The sequence below is a fragment of the Choloepus didactylus genome, chromosome 11 (assembly GCF_015220235.1).
Source record: "Choloepus didactylus isolate mChoDid1 chromosome 11, mChoDid1.pri, whole genome shotgun sequence".
In the NCBI taxonomy this organism is placed as follows: Eukaryota; Metazoa; Chordata; class Mammalia; order Pilosa; family Megalonychidae; genus Choloepus; species Choloepus didactylus.
In genome coordinates this window covers 45,018,078-45,037,827 of record NC_051317.1, presented here as the reverse complement: position 1 = coordinate 45,037,827, position 19,750 = coordinate 45,018,078, and the positions used below count along the sequence as shown (strand labels likewise).

The following is a 19,750-nucleotide window of genomic DNA, read 5'->3' as shown; positions in this document are numbered from 1 at the left end:
TTGTTGTTCAAGTTCACTGAGTCTTCCCCCAAGTACATTTTTCTGTAGTTCTTGTAAGGTTCACAATAGCCCTTGTCAAGAGCTCATTATGCTGCTGTGCTAAGCCTTTCTAGGTGGGTAGCTCTTTACTTCCTAAATCCTCTTTTCTTTTCAAAAGTCAAACCAAAGAATGTTGAACAGAAAAAAACGATTTTTATGTCTCCATGTCTGAGTGTTTTGTACTTAAGAACTTAAAATACACTAGAAACATATTCTGCCTTTCTCTCTATTTCTGAGTATGTGTCTGATTCCATTTCCAACAATTATTCTTAGAGAGAATATGCATCCAGATTAACAATGTAAAGTAAACATGAGGCCAGAGCCATAGAAGAGGGTCTCATCTACCACTGCATCTTCCTAATTCATTCCACAGTTTACTATTTACTGAGATCCAGTGCCTTACATCTTTTCTTCAGAGGGCCAGCAGTGAGATTCTCAAACCTGTTTGTGCCTCTGAATAGTTTGTTCATATTTTTTCATTAGACTAAAACATTACATATAGGCAAGTTTATGTTATGCATGATCCAATATCTAACAACTGATCTGCTTCTCCAAAGGTCAGGCTTCCTAGGAGATTCTTCTTGACTTATGCAGTACACATGCTATCTGTCAGCACTGCTCTCTGAATGGGGTCTAATCACACATTCCTTACAATGAATCTTGCATTTTTTACCAATGGAGTAAGGGCAGATCTTAGATTTCTGCTTTTCATGTAAACTTTTGCCTAATCCATTAAAGCTCTCACATTCCTGGAAAAAAAAAATGCTTTTCCATTTCTTATTTCACTATTCTGAAACTTGCTTTAGAATCAACAGTTGATACAATGTTGTGTATTCCTCTTTTATCAGGCAAGAAGATCTTTTTCAATCCCTGATAGGATTATTTATTTCTGTCCTACTCAGCAAAGCTTCAGTAACCTCTCCATGTAGACAGATCATGTCTATATTCCATCAAGCATGTCCATATGTATATTCCTGTGTTTTATTATCTGCATTAATTGAATATTTGAGAAAATAATCTTTCTATTGCATTAAGTTAGCAATGCAAAGTCAAGGAAATATAGTTATGGTATAGTGGATCATTACTATCATAAGTATACCTATATGTAACAGAATCCCAGTTTTCAGAATAAGAGGAATTTATATGTGAAAAAGAACCTCAATATGAAATTGTCTTTTGAGTGCAAAGTAATTAACTGATAGATTAATTCATCGCTCTGGGAAGCAGACTCTGAAATGGAGTGTAGCATGCAGGATGTTTGCTAGAACGTTCCCTTGGGGGCAATGCCTGTAAAAAGTCGCGAAGGAACGGCTAGGCAGAGAGAGAAATGGAGCTCCTGCCATGAAGTTTTAATGCCACCTCTGCTGACCTCATGGGAAAGCCCTGCATATAAATTGGCCTTTCAAATTTGCTAGGGTTGAACAGAAATGACCAGATCTTTTTCCCTTGCAGCAAGGAGCTACTGATTACATGCAACAAGTTGCTCCTTGAAGAGAATCTGAGCAGCACATCCAAGTGCATACGAAGGGGGTCTTTAAGCTGACAGCCTTTCTGGAACGATAATAACAATTTTGAGATAATCCTGCATTAGGTGCTTCTGTTGATGTCAGTACATATTGGAGGTGGATTGGCAGGACTTGGGCAGTGTGAAATCGTGGTTTTGAGCAAGAGCGTTGAGTGTGATGGGGTCAAATCCTGGTCATTCACTAGTTTTGTGACTTTACCCTCTGAGCTTTAGGTTATTTATATTTAGATTATTATTCATAATATCAAAAAATTTCCCTTATCAAGTAAAGAATTTGATACCCTCTTTGTTCTGAACAAAATGTATCATATAGGTATCTGAAATGGAACATTGCATTTAAAAAGCACAAAGAAAAACAATTATTGTATTTATCATTGACTTCTCCCTGGTGTAGTCACTATAACAAGAATGCTTCATATAACAGCTAAATGTAAAGAGGTTTATCAATTGATTTTGTGTCTCTATAATAAGTGGTTCTTAAACTTTATGCATGAAGACCACCTGAATAATTTGCTAAAATATAGATATCTGCCCTTATCTTTTATATTCAGAGTCACCAGATTTGGAGTAGTGCCTACTGGCTCACCCCAAGCTTTGGGAACAGCTAGCTTAAAGCCATCCCTATCTTTTGGAATCTGTTGGTTCAGTGCCCATATCTAAAATGTGTATTGCTTCCTACAATAAAATGTTTAGTTTGAGCTAAATTAATATTTTTTTCAAATTCGTTTCTCTTTTAACACTTGCCCCTTCATGTTCCCTCCTCCATTTCATAAGCTGAAAAAAGATCAGCAGAAACAAACCTCACACTTGCCCCTTTTATCCATTAAAGGAAATGTGACTCTTTAATGGCGGCTTTACTAAGTACGTTTTGTTTTGCTTATGTCTATCATAGATAACACAGCCAGCATTCTGACAAGGCGGAGGAGATTTAGTCGAACTATTCAGGATGTGTATTATCTCCCCATTATGATCTCTGATGGTGGAATCCCCTCTCTCAGCAGCAGCAGCACCCTCACCATCAGGGTTTGTGCATGCGAGAGAGATGGGCGCGTGCGGACCTGCCATGCAGAAGCTTTCCTGTCCTCGGCGGGCTTGAGTACAGGAGCCTTAATCGCTATTCTTCTGTGTGTTGTCATTCTCCTCGGTAAGTCGTTCTAAAGGCTGATGCTGTATGAAGGCAATTCTGAAATTCCGAATGCACTTTAATATGCGAGTGAGCCAGAGGGAAAAGGAGAGAGAGTCATTCTGACAAAAATTAAGAATTAGGAATGCACAATTGGATGACAAATAACTGCTCAAATTTTCTTTTAATTAACATTCTCAATAATATAGTTAATCTAGAAACAACTTGATTCAAATATGATGAGCAATCTGGAATAACCAAAAAAAAAAAAATCTTATAAAAGATTTTTGGGAAGTTTACCTTTTAGGAAGAATTAATATTAAAATATTCTAAAACCCATCTTAAAAGGATTTTTATGATTTATTTCCAAGGACACAAGTGATACCATTCTAAAAGGAATCTGAAAATCAAATTACAAAATTGATGTCTGATGGAACTTTTTCTATGTCATTAATCCAAAATATTTAATCATTAATGCTAGCTCAATTTTTCAGCTGAACAATTTTGCCCCCGAGATACTAAGTTGTATTCAGTTAGATAATATACATTAAAGCCAATAAGATGCTTTATTTGAGATTTGCATTGCATTTCATTTTATGAAAAACACAACTTTTTTCAGTCTCTCATTATTTGTGGCAATAGTCTAAATCTGATCATAACCACACTTGAAGCTGGGGTTTCCATAACTCTTTGCCATTGTTATTGAACAAGAGATAGTAAATCTGAATTTTTATATCAATAAAAGTATTTTAATATTCCCTCTGCTTCTAGTGGTCATGGTTTAAAGTATGCGAATGTTTATTTTTTTCAGTGTGCCCTCTCCCTTCTACCTTCTTCTTTGCAGCCATATGTTTTTCTCCTTTCTTGGTACTATGCATACATGAAAGGAGAGTACATTCTGGTGAGACACAGGTGTTCTTGCAAGTAATGTTTCTTGTTTTATTCTTGGGATAGAGATATATCACCCATGTAGAAGGAGTACAGAGCAAGGCGGGTTGAGGCTGAGAAGGATGGATAGGCAGGTAGGAATGAGAAAGTTTGAGGTCATATTGGGCATGTTAAAGATGGAGGGATTGGTGCTAGGAATGTAAAGAAATATTTTAAGCAAGAGAGTCCCATCATAAAATTTGCATTTTGAAAAAGATGACTGTGCACTGAGTGGAAAACAGACTGCATAGTGATGAGAGAGCATGTAGGTAAACCAGATTGGAAGATAAGGTAGTTGTCTTGCTCAGACATAGCCTAGTTAGCACTAGTCAGCTTGGAGTGCAGGTGAAGAAAGGTGGAAGATAGCAAGAGAAACTAGGTGAAATCAGAAGTCATCTGTGATATATTAAATAGCTCTGCAGGTGAGTTGTGTATCAGAGACCTTATGTCTTTTGCTGAATGTGTGCTCTGATCTTCCTTGAGCTGTTGGACACTGGAAGTGCACTTTGCTGAAGTCACTACAGCAAGAGACTATAAAGAGAGAGTAGGATGAGGGCTGAGCTGTAAGAAACTCCAAGTTGGTAAATAAGTTTTTTAAAAAATGAGGTAGCAGAAAAGAGTGAAAGAGAAGTAGGAGAAAGAAAATGAATAAAGTATAATGACATGAAAATCAAGGAGAAAAAAATATATATCAGAAAGGATTCAACACTGTCAGAAGCTCCTCACAGATTAAATAAATTGAGCACGGAAAATTATCAATTGCACACAGTGACGTGGAGATTTGGTTCACCTTAGCAAGTACTGTATTGGCAGGGTGGAGTTGTTTATGGAAGATATATGCTGCAGAATGAAGCCAGAGAAATGAGTCTTTTAAATTTTTGTTTATCTGTTTGTTTATTGGTCAAAACTGCTATTTTTTTACACATTAATATTTCCCATTTTTTCTTTCAAAATTAAACAAAACAAAACAAAACACTCTTGAAACTTCTAGGTTTCCCAACTGAAGTCAGAGAGAAAAAAACCTCAATGAATTTAATATATGTTCTTTTCCAGGGCTCTTATTCTGAAAAATGGCTCAGTGCATGGAGGTTTGCTATCTTTGGCTTTTGTTTTCATTTATCATCATAAAATTATTTTTGTTTACTAAGAGAAAAAGTTAAAAGGTAACTGAAAATTTTAATCCACTGATGCATTTTGAAGTAGATTATGCAAAACAACATTTTATTATTACATAATAGTAATGCTTCTTTCTAATTGATTTTATGAAGATGTTTCTTCTGTAAGGTAAATAACAGAAAAACTCTAATTTTTTGCTATCACTCCCTCAAGACTAACAAAAGAAAGGTGCTATTTTGTATGCTTGTTTTATTCTTTTATTTTTTTAATGAAACTCAAATATGTTTTTACAGTTTTATCCAAAGGGATCAGACCCTTATCTTAAGCTTAGATTTAAACAAATATTAGTTATAATATAATTCATATTTTTCATGGCATTATAAGTGTTTTTTGTTGTTATTTAGAAATCATTTAGCCACTGAAGTTGAAATGTACTTATTTGTAACTTCAAAATAATGTTGAAGATAATGTGTGAGCTGATAATTTTTAAGGAAAATAATATCAGCAACAACAGAGGTAGCAAAATTTTATTTTAGATCATGTAATGATTCTGAAATGACACTTAACCATAACAACCAAATTGTGAAATTAATATTTTAATATTGAATAATGTTTTAACTATCAGTTTGGCTTTTGTGAAAATGATTATAATCCCATAAACCCAGCCCAAGCTTTTCCACTCATTAGCTATGTGATCTCAGGAGACCCATTAATTCTCTCATCTTAAATTCTCAATCTGTGAAAATGAAGTTTCAGCCACATGAGCCTTAGAGCTGCCTATAAAATTTCATTATTTTTATTAATATTTTATTATAGATTGCATATGATATGATATTTTACAGTATCATTCCATGTATATGTATATAGATTATCTCATTCTCTGTAAATATTTATAGATTATCTGAAAATGACACTTAAAATTCAAAGGGCCTAACTTTAAATGAGAGATTTACATGTTGTGAGTTGGGTGACTTCCTGTCTGGACCACTTCTTTCAGGTCCATTTTATTTGATGGATTGGAAGAAAAATTAGGGTGGGTCCTCATGATGCAGTCAGAGTTTGCTGCTAGTGTAGGGGGCAGGTGGAATCCTCTCTCCCTCTCAGAGGTCTGACATTTCCTTCCAGCCTCATTCTGTCCCTTACCAGAGGCACGAAAGCAATTGGCAGGGCAGACCCTAACCACACTTGGCACAAGAAGCCATTGAGCTAAGAGTTGAGTCAGACCTTGGCCAGCTAACCTCTCAGTCTCTACATCATATGTGAAGAGGTGGCCTAGCTGAATCCACCACCAGGATCACTCCCTACTCTTAGATGTAAATTTCCTGATCAGTAGGGAGCAGGACAGATTCGATATGAAGAGATTGATGGCCAAAGAGAGGAGGAAGAGTGAATGATGAGATAACATCCAACCTGTTTGTCATTTGAACTATACAAATAACTTTGTATGTTCTTCTTGGTTTGAGAAACTAAGGTTCCACTGAGTGGTGTCAAGGCTGATGAGCACCACAGGAGCTCATCAGAATAATCTCTCTGACTTTGGTCACCTCAATTCCACCAACATTAGTCCCATCATATGATGGCATGAAAAAGAACCAGACAATATGTGGAAAAAATGATTCTGCTATGAAAATTATTCCGGAGTAGTAGGTTAGGAGTCAATATATAATGTATTCAAATGTAACTTGTATGACTGTTTAAGTTATGAAAACTAAAGACTCTTATTCCAAGCACTGGGGTCATATATAATATAAAGGAATAGCTAAATGATGCAATGAAAACATATACAAGAAAGTTTCCATAAACTTTAATTCCCTTTTGATTAAAATTAATAATTGAAACTAGACAAATTCATTTTAATTTTCTTAAATAAAAAGATATTGAAATGTCTGTTTAAAATTCTGATCAAACTAGAAGATAAGAAAAGGAAACTTAGTAACTGGCAGTAAAATATTCATTATAATAAAGACCTATCAAAAATGCTGCAGTTTATTCAAGTTTCAATCAAGATTATACAACAAAAATCTGTTTCAAAATATACCAGAAATTACTTTTATCTTTGAGCAAAGAAGGCTAAGATCTGTATCTCTTATTTCTTTTGCAACACCCTAGTCCTATCATATTTTCTCCAGATGAACCACCAAAAGACGAGGTACCACAGATGTAGTTCGGTATATGGGAGAGAGAAAAGTCATTTGACAGCCAGTGTTTAATAAAGATTTCATTCTCTAATCTACATATATAATTATTATCTTCACTCATTCTTTTAAAAATACACTTTTGCCTTGGGATAGCATGGAATATTTAGATTGGTTTTCAAATGTTCAAAAATATTCTTAAGCAAAATAAAAACAACAAAATTAGATGTTGGTATTGTTAGTAAACAAGAACTGCTTTAAAAATATATTAAAAATTATTTTCCTTGTAAGGCTATCACCATTTGGGAGGATTCACTTAACACACTGCCATATTAACACTCTTACAGAGACCCTTCCTTTGTTCATCTACACAAGAATTGCTTATAGAGTATCTACACTGTGTCATCTGCCCCAGAAACATACTGAACAAACATGAATGGAAAGCAGATCCACAGGGTGCCTTACTGGCCACGTTTCAGTAGTCTGCTCCAAATTTATTTGAATTTGCCTTTAACTAGAGGGAACATATGCCCAGATTAGCCCTGACATCTTAATGAAATTTTAAACCACACCCCCTTTCACCTTTAAAATTGATTTAGATTGTAAGATTAATTATATTTTCACCCTTAAATGAAATAGGTATGTAACAAATCTACAAATCATTGGTTACATAAGTTTATGTCTAGGATAGAGTGAAGTGATATGCTGCATACACAAGGATTGAAATATTGCACACATATTGATGAAGGATGTAAATTACCTCCATATCTCTAAATTAGTATTGATCACATTCTGCCTGTTTTGCATGCACACAGATTCCCTTGACATTAACCACCAACCATTTCAACATAATGGAAAATAACTTGATTTATTGATGAAGGTAGGAAATTTTGCTATAATAAATTAAGCAGTCTGCAGAATTAGGTGTTTTAATCTAGAACAACCTCCTCATTTAATCATCAGGATGAGCAGAAAAACATAGTGGATGATAAATCTACACCTCTGAAGAGAATGGACTGAGTTACTTTAGGATGCTGTTTGGAGCTTTTAATCCGAGAGCTGTCAGCTAGATTTACCCTAAATAAGCAGGGAGGTGTTAAATACATATTAATGCATTTATCTAAAGACTTTTATTTTTCTTCAAAAATAAAGTGCTATGATGGTTAATGTCTTTGAAATATAAATAACATATACAGGAAACTCTTTCATTCCTGGCACTTGGGGAGCAGGTCACGTTTCACCTCAGCAGTTCCTTCTTGTTCTTGGCTGTGTCAGAGCCTCTCATCTGGGTTTCCAGTGACTGCCCTAGTCTTTCCCATTGCATTTCCCATTATCTTGTCAATATCTTTTTATTCCACAGTTTTCTGGATGATTCTTTAACTTTTTTTAAAAAAGTGCATGTGTGTGTTTTTAATCCCCACAGGCTCTCACTTGCTTTTCTTCTGGAAAATTAGATTCTTCAGAGTGTACTGTAACCACCACTTTGTTACCCTCTCTCATTATCTTTTCTGCTGCAGACTCCAAAATCCATTCCTCTTCCTCTCTGTATATTTAAGTCTTAGAAGTACATGTACAATATGATACCTAGCTCAAAAAAATGCAAAACTAATCTGTATCATTAAAATATATACATAAATAGGTTGTTAAATTCTAAAGAGAAGCAAGGAAGCAATAACAGTAAAAGTTAGGATAGAGGTTACCTTTGTACAGGCAAGAGGTCCAAGAGTGGCTTCAAGGGTACCAGGTATGTTTTTTTTCCTTTACCAGAGCATAGCTAGCATGGAATTTGCTTGCTATAAAATCGTTTGTTAAAGTTGATATATAAACTTTACCAGATAAAATACAGAACATCCAATTAAATATGAATTTTGGGTATTTCTAAATCTGGGAAACATTCCTGTCAGTTGTATGTACTTCTCTGATTATTATATTGTGAAAACATGTTTTCAATTTTATTAAACCTCGTTACTTCCATCATAAAGTCTAGAACAGTAGTTGAGAAACAGAACAATCTGTAGAAGCAAATATTGTTGGGCTTGATAACAGTTTATAACCAAGCAATTTTTTCTTTTTAGCAATGGTTTAAGATAATCAACTGGAAAATTTGAAGACACTGAAAAAAAAATGATGACAGCAAAATGCCCAAGATCTTTTTCTATTACTTTACTGACGAGTTGCAAAATTATTGGTTTAATAAGGAGTAGACCATTGTGCTTGACAAGGCAATTCTAAGCCAAATGTCGAAATGGTCTTTCAGTTCTTTGTTCCACCATTTTGAATAATGAAGAAGATGTAGTAGAAATGTCATTGACTTTGGTATGAGAAGTTATAGATTATGTTCTCAGCTATTCTCCTTTTATGGTCTTAGTCTTTGATATAAATTATTCAGGTAATCTCTCCTAAGTCTCAGTTTCATCATGTGAAAAATGGAGGAGAACACAGAAGTGCTGTGATAAAGTTGTATACAGATAAATTAACATTCTTTTGCAGCTAGAGAGATAATTGCAATATTAATGCATAAACAATTTTAAAGACTAATAGAGAAAAGTAATCAATCATGTAAAATATTCTTGTATCAATTTCCTTTAAAGCATCAAAAAGTAAAGGGTTTAAGGTACAGGCTTGTTCTTCTAAGTTCATAGAAACTGAAAACCTCCTGCTTGGTGAGTCCGCCTAGAAGGATTACATAGCAATAGATAAATACACACACTCCATTATTTCTCCAAAGTTACATGTTATTTTTTCCTTATCTATTTTCCTCATTTTAAACACCAAATGGTTGTACTAAAATATAAGTCAAGAATATTAAATTCATAAGGGTGGCATATAAGAATGTATTATGGTTTTCCAGAAAAGATCAATGATTCCAAATGTTTGGTAGGTAATCTTTATGGATCTATCTATCTATACACATTCTTTGAGGTATTAAAATATCTTAAGGTGGAATCCAGAGAGTCTAGCAATCAAGGGTGTGTAACGTGCAAGGCTAACTCTGGAAAGTGGTTGCTGACTGACAGGGATGGAAAATTGCTGTCAACTCTCCAAAAAGTCCCTTTTCTCTAACTTTTCATCTTCTTTCCATTTTTCCCCCTCAGCAATCGTAGTACTTTTTATCACCCTGAGACGCAGCAAAAAAGAGCCCCTGATCATTTCGGAGGAGGACGTGCGGGAGAACGTGGTCACTTACGACGACGAAGGCGGCGGGGAAGAAGACACCGAGGCCTTTGACATCACGGCCCTGAGGAACCCGTGCGCTGCCGAGGAGCTCAAGTGCAGGAGAGACATCAGACCGGACGTGAAGCTCACTCCCAGGCACCAGACGTTGGCCACACTGGAGAGTATAGACGTTCAGGAATTTATCGAGCAAAGACTGGCGGAAGCAGATCTGGACCCCAGCGTGCCCCCTTACGACTCTCTTCAGACCTATGCCTACGAGGGTCAGCGGTCCGAGGCCGGGTCCATCAGCTCGCTGGACTCAGCAACGACACAGTCAGACCAGGATTATCACTACCTTGGAGACTGGGGACCTGAGTTTAAAAAGTTAGCTGAACTCTATGGAGAAATAGAATCTGAAAGAACAACTTAGGGGGTTAATTCCTGCAACCGGGTAGAAGTTGCTTCCTGAGCTAATGGAGATGCAACCTCAGAAAGGACGAGAGTGAAGCGTTCAAACAGTGGTAGGAACAGAGCAAGTTGTACACAGCTACTGTAGAAACAAGTGCCCTTTTCTTGATTGAAACTGGGTGATTTCATTGGAGGAAAAAGTCAAATTTAAAAAAAAATACAGAGAAAAAATGCTGTTGCTCCTTGTGTATATTTTCAGTTGCTCAATAAAGTCTGTGGTACTGTTTAATTAAGAATACCTGAATTAAGCCAAACAATGATATTTTGTTTCAATATTTTGTGATTATTTTTCAAAAGCAAAACAAAACAAGAAAGACTCATCATCACTGATGTCTATGTTTATAGGAGTGGTAAACGGCAAAATGAAACGTGTGAAGGTGATCATGATGTCTCTTTCCACTTTTCTGTGTGGACCCTTGAGACCTACTCTCTGTTACTGTGACAGATCTCATTAGCCTTGTTTCCTGTTTAAATTACTAGAGGCGTTTCCAATATACCAGGCCATTCTGTCATGGACCTGTATGTACCATTTCCCTTTGCCCTCCCCACTTATTTCCTCCATACAAAATTGATGGAGCATGGGGATTTGCTGCCTGCAGTATAATGTATGCAAATTCTGTGCACTTGGTGTGCACATTTTTGGGGTATCCCACCCTCCCATCTTTATTTTAACTAAATGATACTCCTCCCTTTTTTTTTTTTCTTTTTTTAATGGATAGAATGAATGGTTCGGGTTATACTCAAATTATCTGATATGTCAGGGAAAGATGCAATTTTTTTAAAATTGCTAAGCTCTTACTTTGTACAAAATATTGGAGAACCATTTTTTCCCCCTTTAGTTTGAATTCATTTGAATCAGCAATTTTGATCAATCCTCTGCCAAGAACTAGTTGTCATAAAAGTTGCTGATTGTTTTATGCTTTAGTTTCATTTGCTTATTTATGTCATGGGCAGTCAGTAGAAATATGTACCTCACTCAATAGCAATGCAGTCTGACAAGACTATCCTCCAGTTTACCTACACTTCATAGACTCATGATTGACCCAACTTTATTCCTTACATAGGTTCAAAATGACCCTGTCTCACTGACTGATGGCCCCTTACATGTTTGGGATCTATGTGGAAAATGTGTAGTAATAGGATCAAGACAATGGGACTCTCACACTGATTAGCGTTGGCCACATCCCCAAATCTCCATGAGTTTCAGGGTCCAAAACTGCAAAATAGAGATGACACTGATTCCCCTGCCTACCTCACAGGGTTGTTGTGAGGATGAAATAAGCACCTGTAAAAATGCTTTGCAAACTGTACTCTATTACATAAAAGTTTGCAGACACTCTCTAATTTTCTAATTCTATTGGTTGATAAGTATATATTTGCAAACATTTTGCATAAAATATTATATTATCATGGGAATTTCATGAAACATTCAATAGTGAAGCTACTGCAAACTAAACATGTAATACACAAGTCTGATTATTTTAATATTTTCCTAGACAAGCAAATTCTGTTATAATTTCCTGTGTTTTGTTTTCCACTTGTTTTAGATAATATTTTTGTTGTTCTTGCTTTTGGACTTGAAGAAAGAGTTCCTAGCACAATTGCCCTGTTTTCCAAATATGACCACATCCATGTATTTCAGATAAATTGGATTTTTTTATACCCGTGAAGTAAGAATATTTTTTCCTTTGTTCTTTAGTTTATCACAATCTGATGTCCCCAAAATTGATAGCATTTGCTTTCTGATTATATTTATTTGCCAAAGTTTGAATTTTACATCTGTTTGCAACTGCCCTGTGCTATCACATTACAGTTTTGAGATATGGGAAGTAGGTGAATTTAATTTGAATAATTCTTAATTTATGTTTTAAGCCTGAGGAATAAAATGTACTTTAAACTTTTTCAAAATTTTCACTTTCCAGATGCTGCTTTATCATTTTTCCTGTCATAATGGGGAACATTCTGGAATAAAGCTAAATCAAAACAGACATTGAAGGGTTTGGGGAATAGCCTCTGCACAGGCATAGTTTGATTATGCTAATGGCCTAAATTAACCCTGAAAGGAAATGGATCCAATATTTTGACTCTTCTATGGAAACAGGACCAGAAAGACCAGGTTTTGGAAGTCTACTGAGCTTCTGGATTTACACTATTGATATTTATTATTGTTTTTAAGATTCGCCTGCTAACTTTACAGATGAAAGTTTCAAAGTTGAAAATGTTTGTATGCTTCTAACTATTTACATAAAAATCATGGCCCTTCTGAGTGCTAAAATATTTCCCTGATTTTGTGGAACAAAGCACTCCAGATCCACTTAATTTATATATACATTATAATGATAATAGATTGCTTTTAAGCCCCTGATACTAAATCAAAATAGAGCTCCTTATAGTCTGGAAATAATGTATTTCCACATTGATTTAGTTTAAAATTTTGTTAATGAGTGCATTAAAATCCTATTTTTTTACATGAATTCTGAAACTGGGTAATTATATAAGTATGGCTTGGGTATCGTATTTTTATTCCTGCTACTTTGAATTGAGAGAATAATGATAATATAGAAATACTTTGCAAATGGACTGAAGTCCTTTAGCACCCAATACTTTAAAAACTTCAGTTTTCAGTGCTAGAGAATGTTCTCATGAGTTTAGCAAACAAAGGATTTCCACATTTTCTACGAGCATTCACTGGACACAAATACTCAGCTATGGAATCAAATCACTAATGGGTCTCAGCCCATTTTGTAAGTCTTAGTTGGCATTTATAGATCTAAATAAAATATAAATTTGAAATCAAATTACTTCTTTCCAATAAAATTATGTTCTACAGACAGACCATGTTCAAATTAGTGGCTGCTAAATTAGAGGATATAAAAATGGATTGACAGTGTTTTTATCTGTGTTGTTTCTTACCATAATTTATAAATTTAAACACTCTTAGTGTAAACCCTGAGAAGTTGGTAGTTCTTGCAGAAATCACTAAAGATGAATTGTCAGAAGTTCTTCCTATCACAATCTGTACAAACACAGATTTGAAGAGAATATTATCATTAAGATTAGGCCCTGTATACACTGTTAAGTTGCATTCCTATAATTTGGTAGAAGATGAAAATTATGATGAGAGAAATTATATTCAGTTAAGCACACACACACATGCACACAATATGTATAATTTTACTTCCTGAAGAATATTTGGACAGTGAAAAGAATACTCAAACCAGTAATATGGATGCTGATAAGATCCAAATATTTGATGTATATTACATGCTGGTCCCCAACAAATAACAGATTCATCTAGATGATAATAAAACATTCTTTTACCTTTATTTTGTATCCAGCTTCAATTTTACTTACAGTACTGGCAATAATTGGAGCCAATTCACAGTGACAGAGATTGCAAAAGATTTTTGAAAAATAATAAATAAATTTGTTGACAATAGACATAGTGTGGTGGTTAAATATTTAGCACAATTTAGATGTAGGCACAAAGCATCCTACGGTTTAATCAGAAATCTGGGCAGAAGCAGGAAAATATATCTAATCCACCATTTTCTGCAATGTAGAAGATTTTAAATACACAACCAGCATTGTGTTGTTTGTACTTACAGGCATGTATCCCAGAGTTTGATTTCTTGACCACTTTTCAGTCTAGCTGATTATATAGGGTCAAAGTGGCTTTCAGGTAGATTCATTCTTTTCAGCAGCCATCAAGAAGCATTAATTACATGATCATAGTAATAATAGGTAGACTGAGATGCTTGGACCCAGTAGGTAAGTCTTATCTGCCCAATAATGGGTGCAATGCTTGATCATCTTTTAAACAAATTGGAAATCTAGAGCTGATTGTTTTATAAAGAATGAAGAGTCCTGTGTTTCAAGCTAAATTTGTGCTTAAACTGTAGGCATGTCAGCATTTGGTTGCATTGTTTGGTTTTCAATTTAAAGAATAAAACAAATCTCAGAAGAGTTCTTTGGAGATATGTGACTCAAATTATCTCTATCTTAAAATTTTATTTGGGATTAAAGGCAAATTAAATATTATTTGAAGGGAACAAAACCATTTCACTTTTACTTATATTTTCCTCATTTGCAGACAGTAAATCTTTTTGGAAATATTAAAGGATTAGAAATCATAAGCAGCCAAAATTAACTCACAACTATTTGAAGATACGACTAACAAAGTAATCTAATCACTTACTCAAAGTTTCCCAATGTATCATTTTATAATGAAAATATTACAACAACATTTTTTAACATGTTAAAAGATATATTCCTACTTTGAACTGTGCCAACAAAAGATGGAGTGAGACTTTATTTAAATAATGAAGAAAGCAAACAAAAACAGAACTTATTTGTCTTTGAAGCATTGATAAAAAAACTAATAAACAAAAACTTCATAGTCTAGTGAATTATGGTTACATTCAGCTACTTTGCAAATCTTCTGAAATGAAGGATTTTTTGCCCTTCAAGCCTACAGAGACATCAAAACCTATTTTAGTGATGATTCTGCTTAAAACTATTAGGTGAAAATGAATGGAGCAAATGGGTGTTCAAGGACTCTTGGAATTATATCCTGCAAGGAAGCTTGTGCCATTTATAGGTTACAATGGACTCATGATGATTTACTCATTGCCCAACGATACTACTTTTGGGAAATAAGAAAATGGGTTATAATAGTTAGTGTCACCCTAATAATTTCATCAAGGCAATTTTTCTGATTTCAAAAATCTTAGTCTAAATTATCTATTCAGATTTTCAAAGTGCCATTTCAATTGCCTTAGTCTCAAAGAGAAATTCATGCATTCAAACATTTATCAATTCAGTAAGATACTTTAAACACCACTTACATGTAAAACACATTTCCAGACATAAGAGGGATTTTACATAACGTCTCAGTGATGGGTGTTACCATCTAATGAATTTAGAGTTAAGATCTGCATATAAAAAGCTGTGGAAATCCTAATAAATGACAAGAAGTGGCAAATCTTCTACAAGGGGCACAGATATGATGCTGTGGAAGGTCACAGGATACATGAAAAATGTGTCAACAAGGTGCAATATTTGAAGTGTTCTATAAGACAGAGGGAATGGTACGATTGGAAAGGTGAGGACTATGGAGGGAGAAGCAGAGGGAGCACTTTAAGATAATGCCCAGAGGTAGATTTTTCCACATGGACCAGAGGATTTGCACAGAGGAATAATGATGAAGTAAGGTATTAAGTTGAATCTAGGTGTTAGAGGATATGATGGAATATAATTCTTTAGCCAATGTCACTGAGGATTTTTCCCCCAAATAGAAAAGTACCTGTGGCCGCAACTCTTTTTTAGGAAGATGTATTTTCCATTAACCTCTATTGTCAATTAAATATATACTAAAGGGGAATTTTGGAGTGATGTATTCCTACACGAGACTATTCAGTACTCCAGGCCAGAATGAATATTAGACTATTTTAATTATTTTCAGATAATTAAAAAAAAAATTACCTACTTTAAACATTTTCTTAACAAATATAACAAAGAAAGGGGAAAATGTAACCAGACATCTAATACAATATTATAAATAAATATGACTTCTTTTATCAGAATTCATGTGCCTGTTAAGGTTGATTGTGGGAGTCATATAATTTTATCATTCTATTAATTTTAATAAAAACATTGAAAATTAGGATGAGACTTTCAAGAATGATGTCCATTTATATTAATTTATTCTTAACTGAATAAATGTTCTGCCTTTTATAATTATTGCTTTAGATTAAAAAGTATTTCAGAATCCCCCCAAAAAACCAACTCAAAATACCAAAGATCTAATTGATGCCTTAAAACTAGATTGGTTATTTCTAATAAATTTTTAATACTTTGCAGCAGCACGGATGTCAAATATTCTAGAGTTTCATGAGATAATAATTTAATGTTTGGATTTATTTTCAAAAAGTGACCTTCGTACAAAGTTAAGTTGTAATGGTTGTTACTAAGACAAGTAGACTTAATCTGAAAATCCTACTTTTTTATCTTCTGTTTCCTCACTTTTTTAGCTATTACTTGCCTATTTGTTTTATAGCCCTTGAAAAGCTATGTTTGAGCAATTTCTGTATTTCATGTATTTTGCAGAACAAATTCAGGAAAACGTTTTTCAGAAATAGAAAGTAGTTATGTTGTTTTCAGGGTTTTTTATTTTCAATACATTTTCTCCCCCTGTCACTAATCATGCTCTTCCTCACCAAAAAGTAATAAAAGAAAATTGCCTTTGGAAAAATCCTGTGACATTCACTTTCCTGTGAGCTTGAGGTTTCATCCCATGTTGTGTGGTTTGGTTTTGGTTTTGAGGCTCTTTGCAACAGTGTTTGTTTCCAATCACTTAGAAGTCATCCTGTTTTCATTCTTCCAAAGATAGCTGGAGGAAAATGTCATTTGTGTTCAAGTAAAATTTATTTCAAACATTTTAAATGACTTTGATGATTCATTTCATAAGCCATTGAAATTATAACAGATTAGAATAGTGCTTTACCCTTTACAAAGCATATTCAATATGTTTTTAAAAATTTAATCTATATTTTTCAAAAAGGGAAAATTTTCAAAAATCAAGTATAGTTTTATGAATTTCCTTTGCTTCACTTGAAAGAAAAATGTAAAAATATATTTTTTCCAGGAGTACCAACACTGAATAAATCTTCCAAGTGTCATAACCTAAATGATTTTTTTCTCTTTTGAATTACACTTGAATTTAACAATATTGATCACACAGTGCTAATTAAATGTTACTTTATCAGTAAAGTCGCAATTAAAAAATAACCTTTTTACTCATATGTTTCAGCTTAGGTTGAGGTACAATGCTAAAGTATCTTAATTTGTATTTAGTTTAATTTTCCTCAGAATATTATTTCCAACGCATGAGAATAAATACACTACCTTGGCCCCCCTCCACTTGCATTTGTCATTATTTACTTTTCCTTGTCCCGTCTTAAATTAGTCAGCTATCCTACCTGTCCTTATGTGTTCAGGCTTCTTGATTCTCAATCAGTGTCCTGAATCAAAATTTGGAACTGAGCAATATTAACAGTATACATTTGATGAATGGAAAATTTAAAAACAGCTCTGGGAGCCTGGGATTCAGAACATAAAATCTGGAGTCTGTGACTGTAACTACTTGTATAAATTTAAATGTCACAGAGTCTGTTTAATTCCCTTAAATTTAAAATAGAAATAATAATAGATTTTATATTTATCTCAGTGTTTTTATAAAGACCAGATGTGACTTTGGAAGTGAAACATGGAAAATAGTAAACTTCTAGACAATTTGAGTAGCTTTATTATGCCCTTCTTTATTGCTCCCTCAACTTTCCCCAACCTCTGGCCTCAGAAAATTGTGACTTGGGTTTTACATTACAGGTAATCAAGGCATTGCAAAGTTTCAATTTAGGCTAAGCACAGAAATATATTCTCCATACAAGCAGATATGGAAAAGAGTTATTTCAGTATCTATTCATTTGATTCTTCTTTTCATTTTGCTGAGGACAGAAGAAAATATAATCTCTGTTTCACTATATGTCTTAGAATTCCTTCAATAGTTTGGTGGTGAAAAATCTAAGAATTCAGAATACAAAATTATATTATGAATTATACTTACTCTACCCATTTTCTCTGTGTTCCCAAGACTTTTTATTGTGAAAGAGAAATGGCACTGGATAATGTGAAACAGGCAAGGGTCACTTTATTCAAAGCTGTATGCAGTAGAAAATAAAGAGAAGAGAATGCTACTGAAAGAGAGAGAGACCAGAGCCTATCACAATGGGGAAGGGAGATAGGGACAAAACTCCACTGCAGCAGAGGGCAGGAGATAGTTTTTAGTCTGAGGTGAGCTAAAGGAAGAGAACTGGGGAGGAGGTCAAGCAACAGGGAGTGTCCATTACACTATGTTCTCTCTGGAGTCTACTGCCGAAGCCAGGTTGAATGTCTTCTATCTGAATCCTGTAAGGGCCAAAGTGAGGGAGGTCAGGAGCCCAAACACAAAGAGGAGAATATCTCAATTAGTCAAGCTAAGGAGAAGTTAAGGCCATTGAACAGTAACCCAAAGGGTGGAGTAGGGACTTTTTAACCTACACTGTTTTCCAGAATCTCAGGGGTTCAGGTAAAATTCAACATTGTTCCTATAAAAATCAGTTTCAATTGTTAATATAATTATAAAAAACAAATGGAAATTCATTCTTGTGATTTTTATAGAAAAATTAATTGAAATATTTAAGCAAGAATATTCGAAAATATATAAAATCTCTTAAAATTCAAGAGAAACAAAGATCATTAGCATTATCATGAAGTATACTTTCACAGTCAAGCAAGCACCTTTTTATGATGTCAGTTGCGTCTATTCTCCAATTGCAAGTGAAGAATGATGCTGGTCTTTAGGGAGGCTTTGAACAAAATTAAAATGATTTATTTAGGATCTACTTCTTCATTTGCCAGGCTTTAAAACTTCATATTCCAGAGACAGGAAGAGGAGCAATTTATTTTAACAGGATATAGCTCCCTTTTGAGGAAGTTAATCAGCACATTTTATTAGCACATTAACAAGAATATTATGGCAAGTCTTTTGGGGAACAGAGTACATTTTAAGAAAATTTCTTCTTTCTGCTGCATTCCAAATATACACCAGCCCCTCTCTATTAAATGACAGCTTTACCTTCTTGCTCACTGAAAAGAGAAATCACTAAGTTCATAAAACAACAGAATTCCATTCCTTTTCCTTTATCCTTCCCGAATCTTATTTTGTCTCAACAAACAACTTGACATCAATAACTCTTCACAAAGATCTTTCCTAAATCTCCTTCATGAGATTCTTTTTCTCTGCCAGCTAGTCAAAAAATTGTTCTCTCAATTTTCTATTCAGTCTCTATCCCAAAAAGGCAAGAAAAAACAGTGACACAGAAAATATTAGTGTTGGTAAAATTGGACAGTTTTCTGAGAGTGTTACTCCTTACCATGTTTAATTATTGATTTTCATCAATGATTTTCCTGAAAAGGACTACAGCCTGGACAACTTAAATCTAAATTTTTGAAGAACAAATCTGTAAAGGGGGGAACAGAATTTTTATTACCCCCAAATAAAGATTATGAAAATATAATTTACCATAGAACAAAACCTGGCTAGATGGGGTGGCGGTGGAGGTAAACAGAGAATTGTTTTATAAAACGCTAACAACCATGCCAAGAAGGTCAAAACCGGGGAAGGCAGAAGGAAGCTAGAATATTTGGAGTGGAGATATTTCA

The 19,750-nt window shown here is 34.3% G+C and overlaps 1 protein-coding gene across 3 annotated transcripts in view; it reads left to right on the top strand.

Annotated features, from left to right (window-relative positions):
• CDH18 (cadherin 18) overlaps positions 1 to 11,169 on the top strand; it is a 510,079-nt gene extending 498,910 nt beyond the window's left edge. The window contains exons 10-11 of one of the 3 annotated variants that reach the window (XM_037799297.1): positions 2,457 to 2,708; positions 9,961 to 11,169. In XM_037799297.1, coding sequence (XP_037655225.1) covers positions 2,457 to 2,708; positions 9,961 to 10,451 — 743 coding nt within the window. In that variant the 3' untranslated portion in view covers positions 10,452 to 11,169. The remainder of the gene's footprint in view (positions 1 to 2,456; positions 2,709 to 9,960) is intronic. The other 2 variants (XM_037799296.1, XM_037799298.1) reach the window with 2 other exon arrangements.
• The last annotated feature ends 8,581 nt before the right edge of the window (positions 11,170 to 19,750 follow it).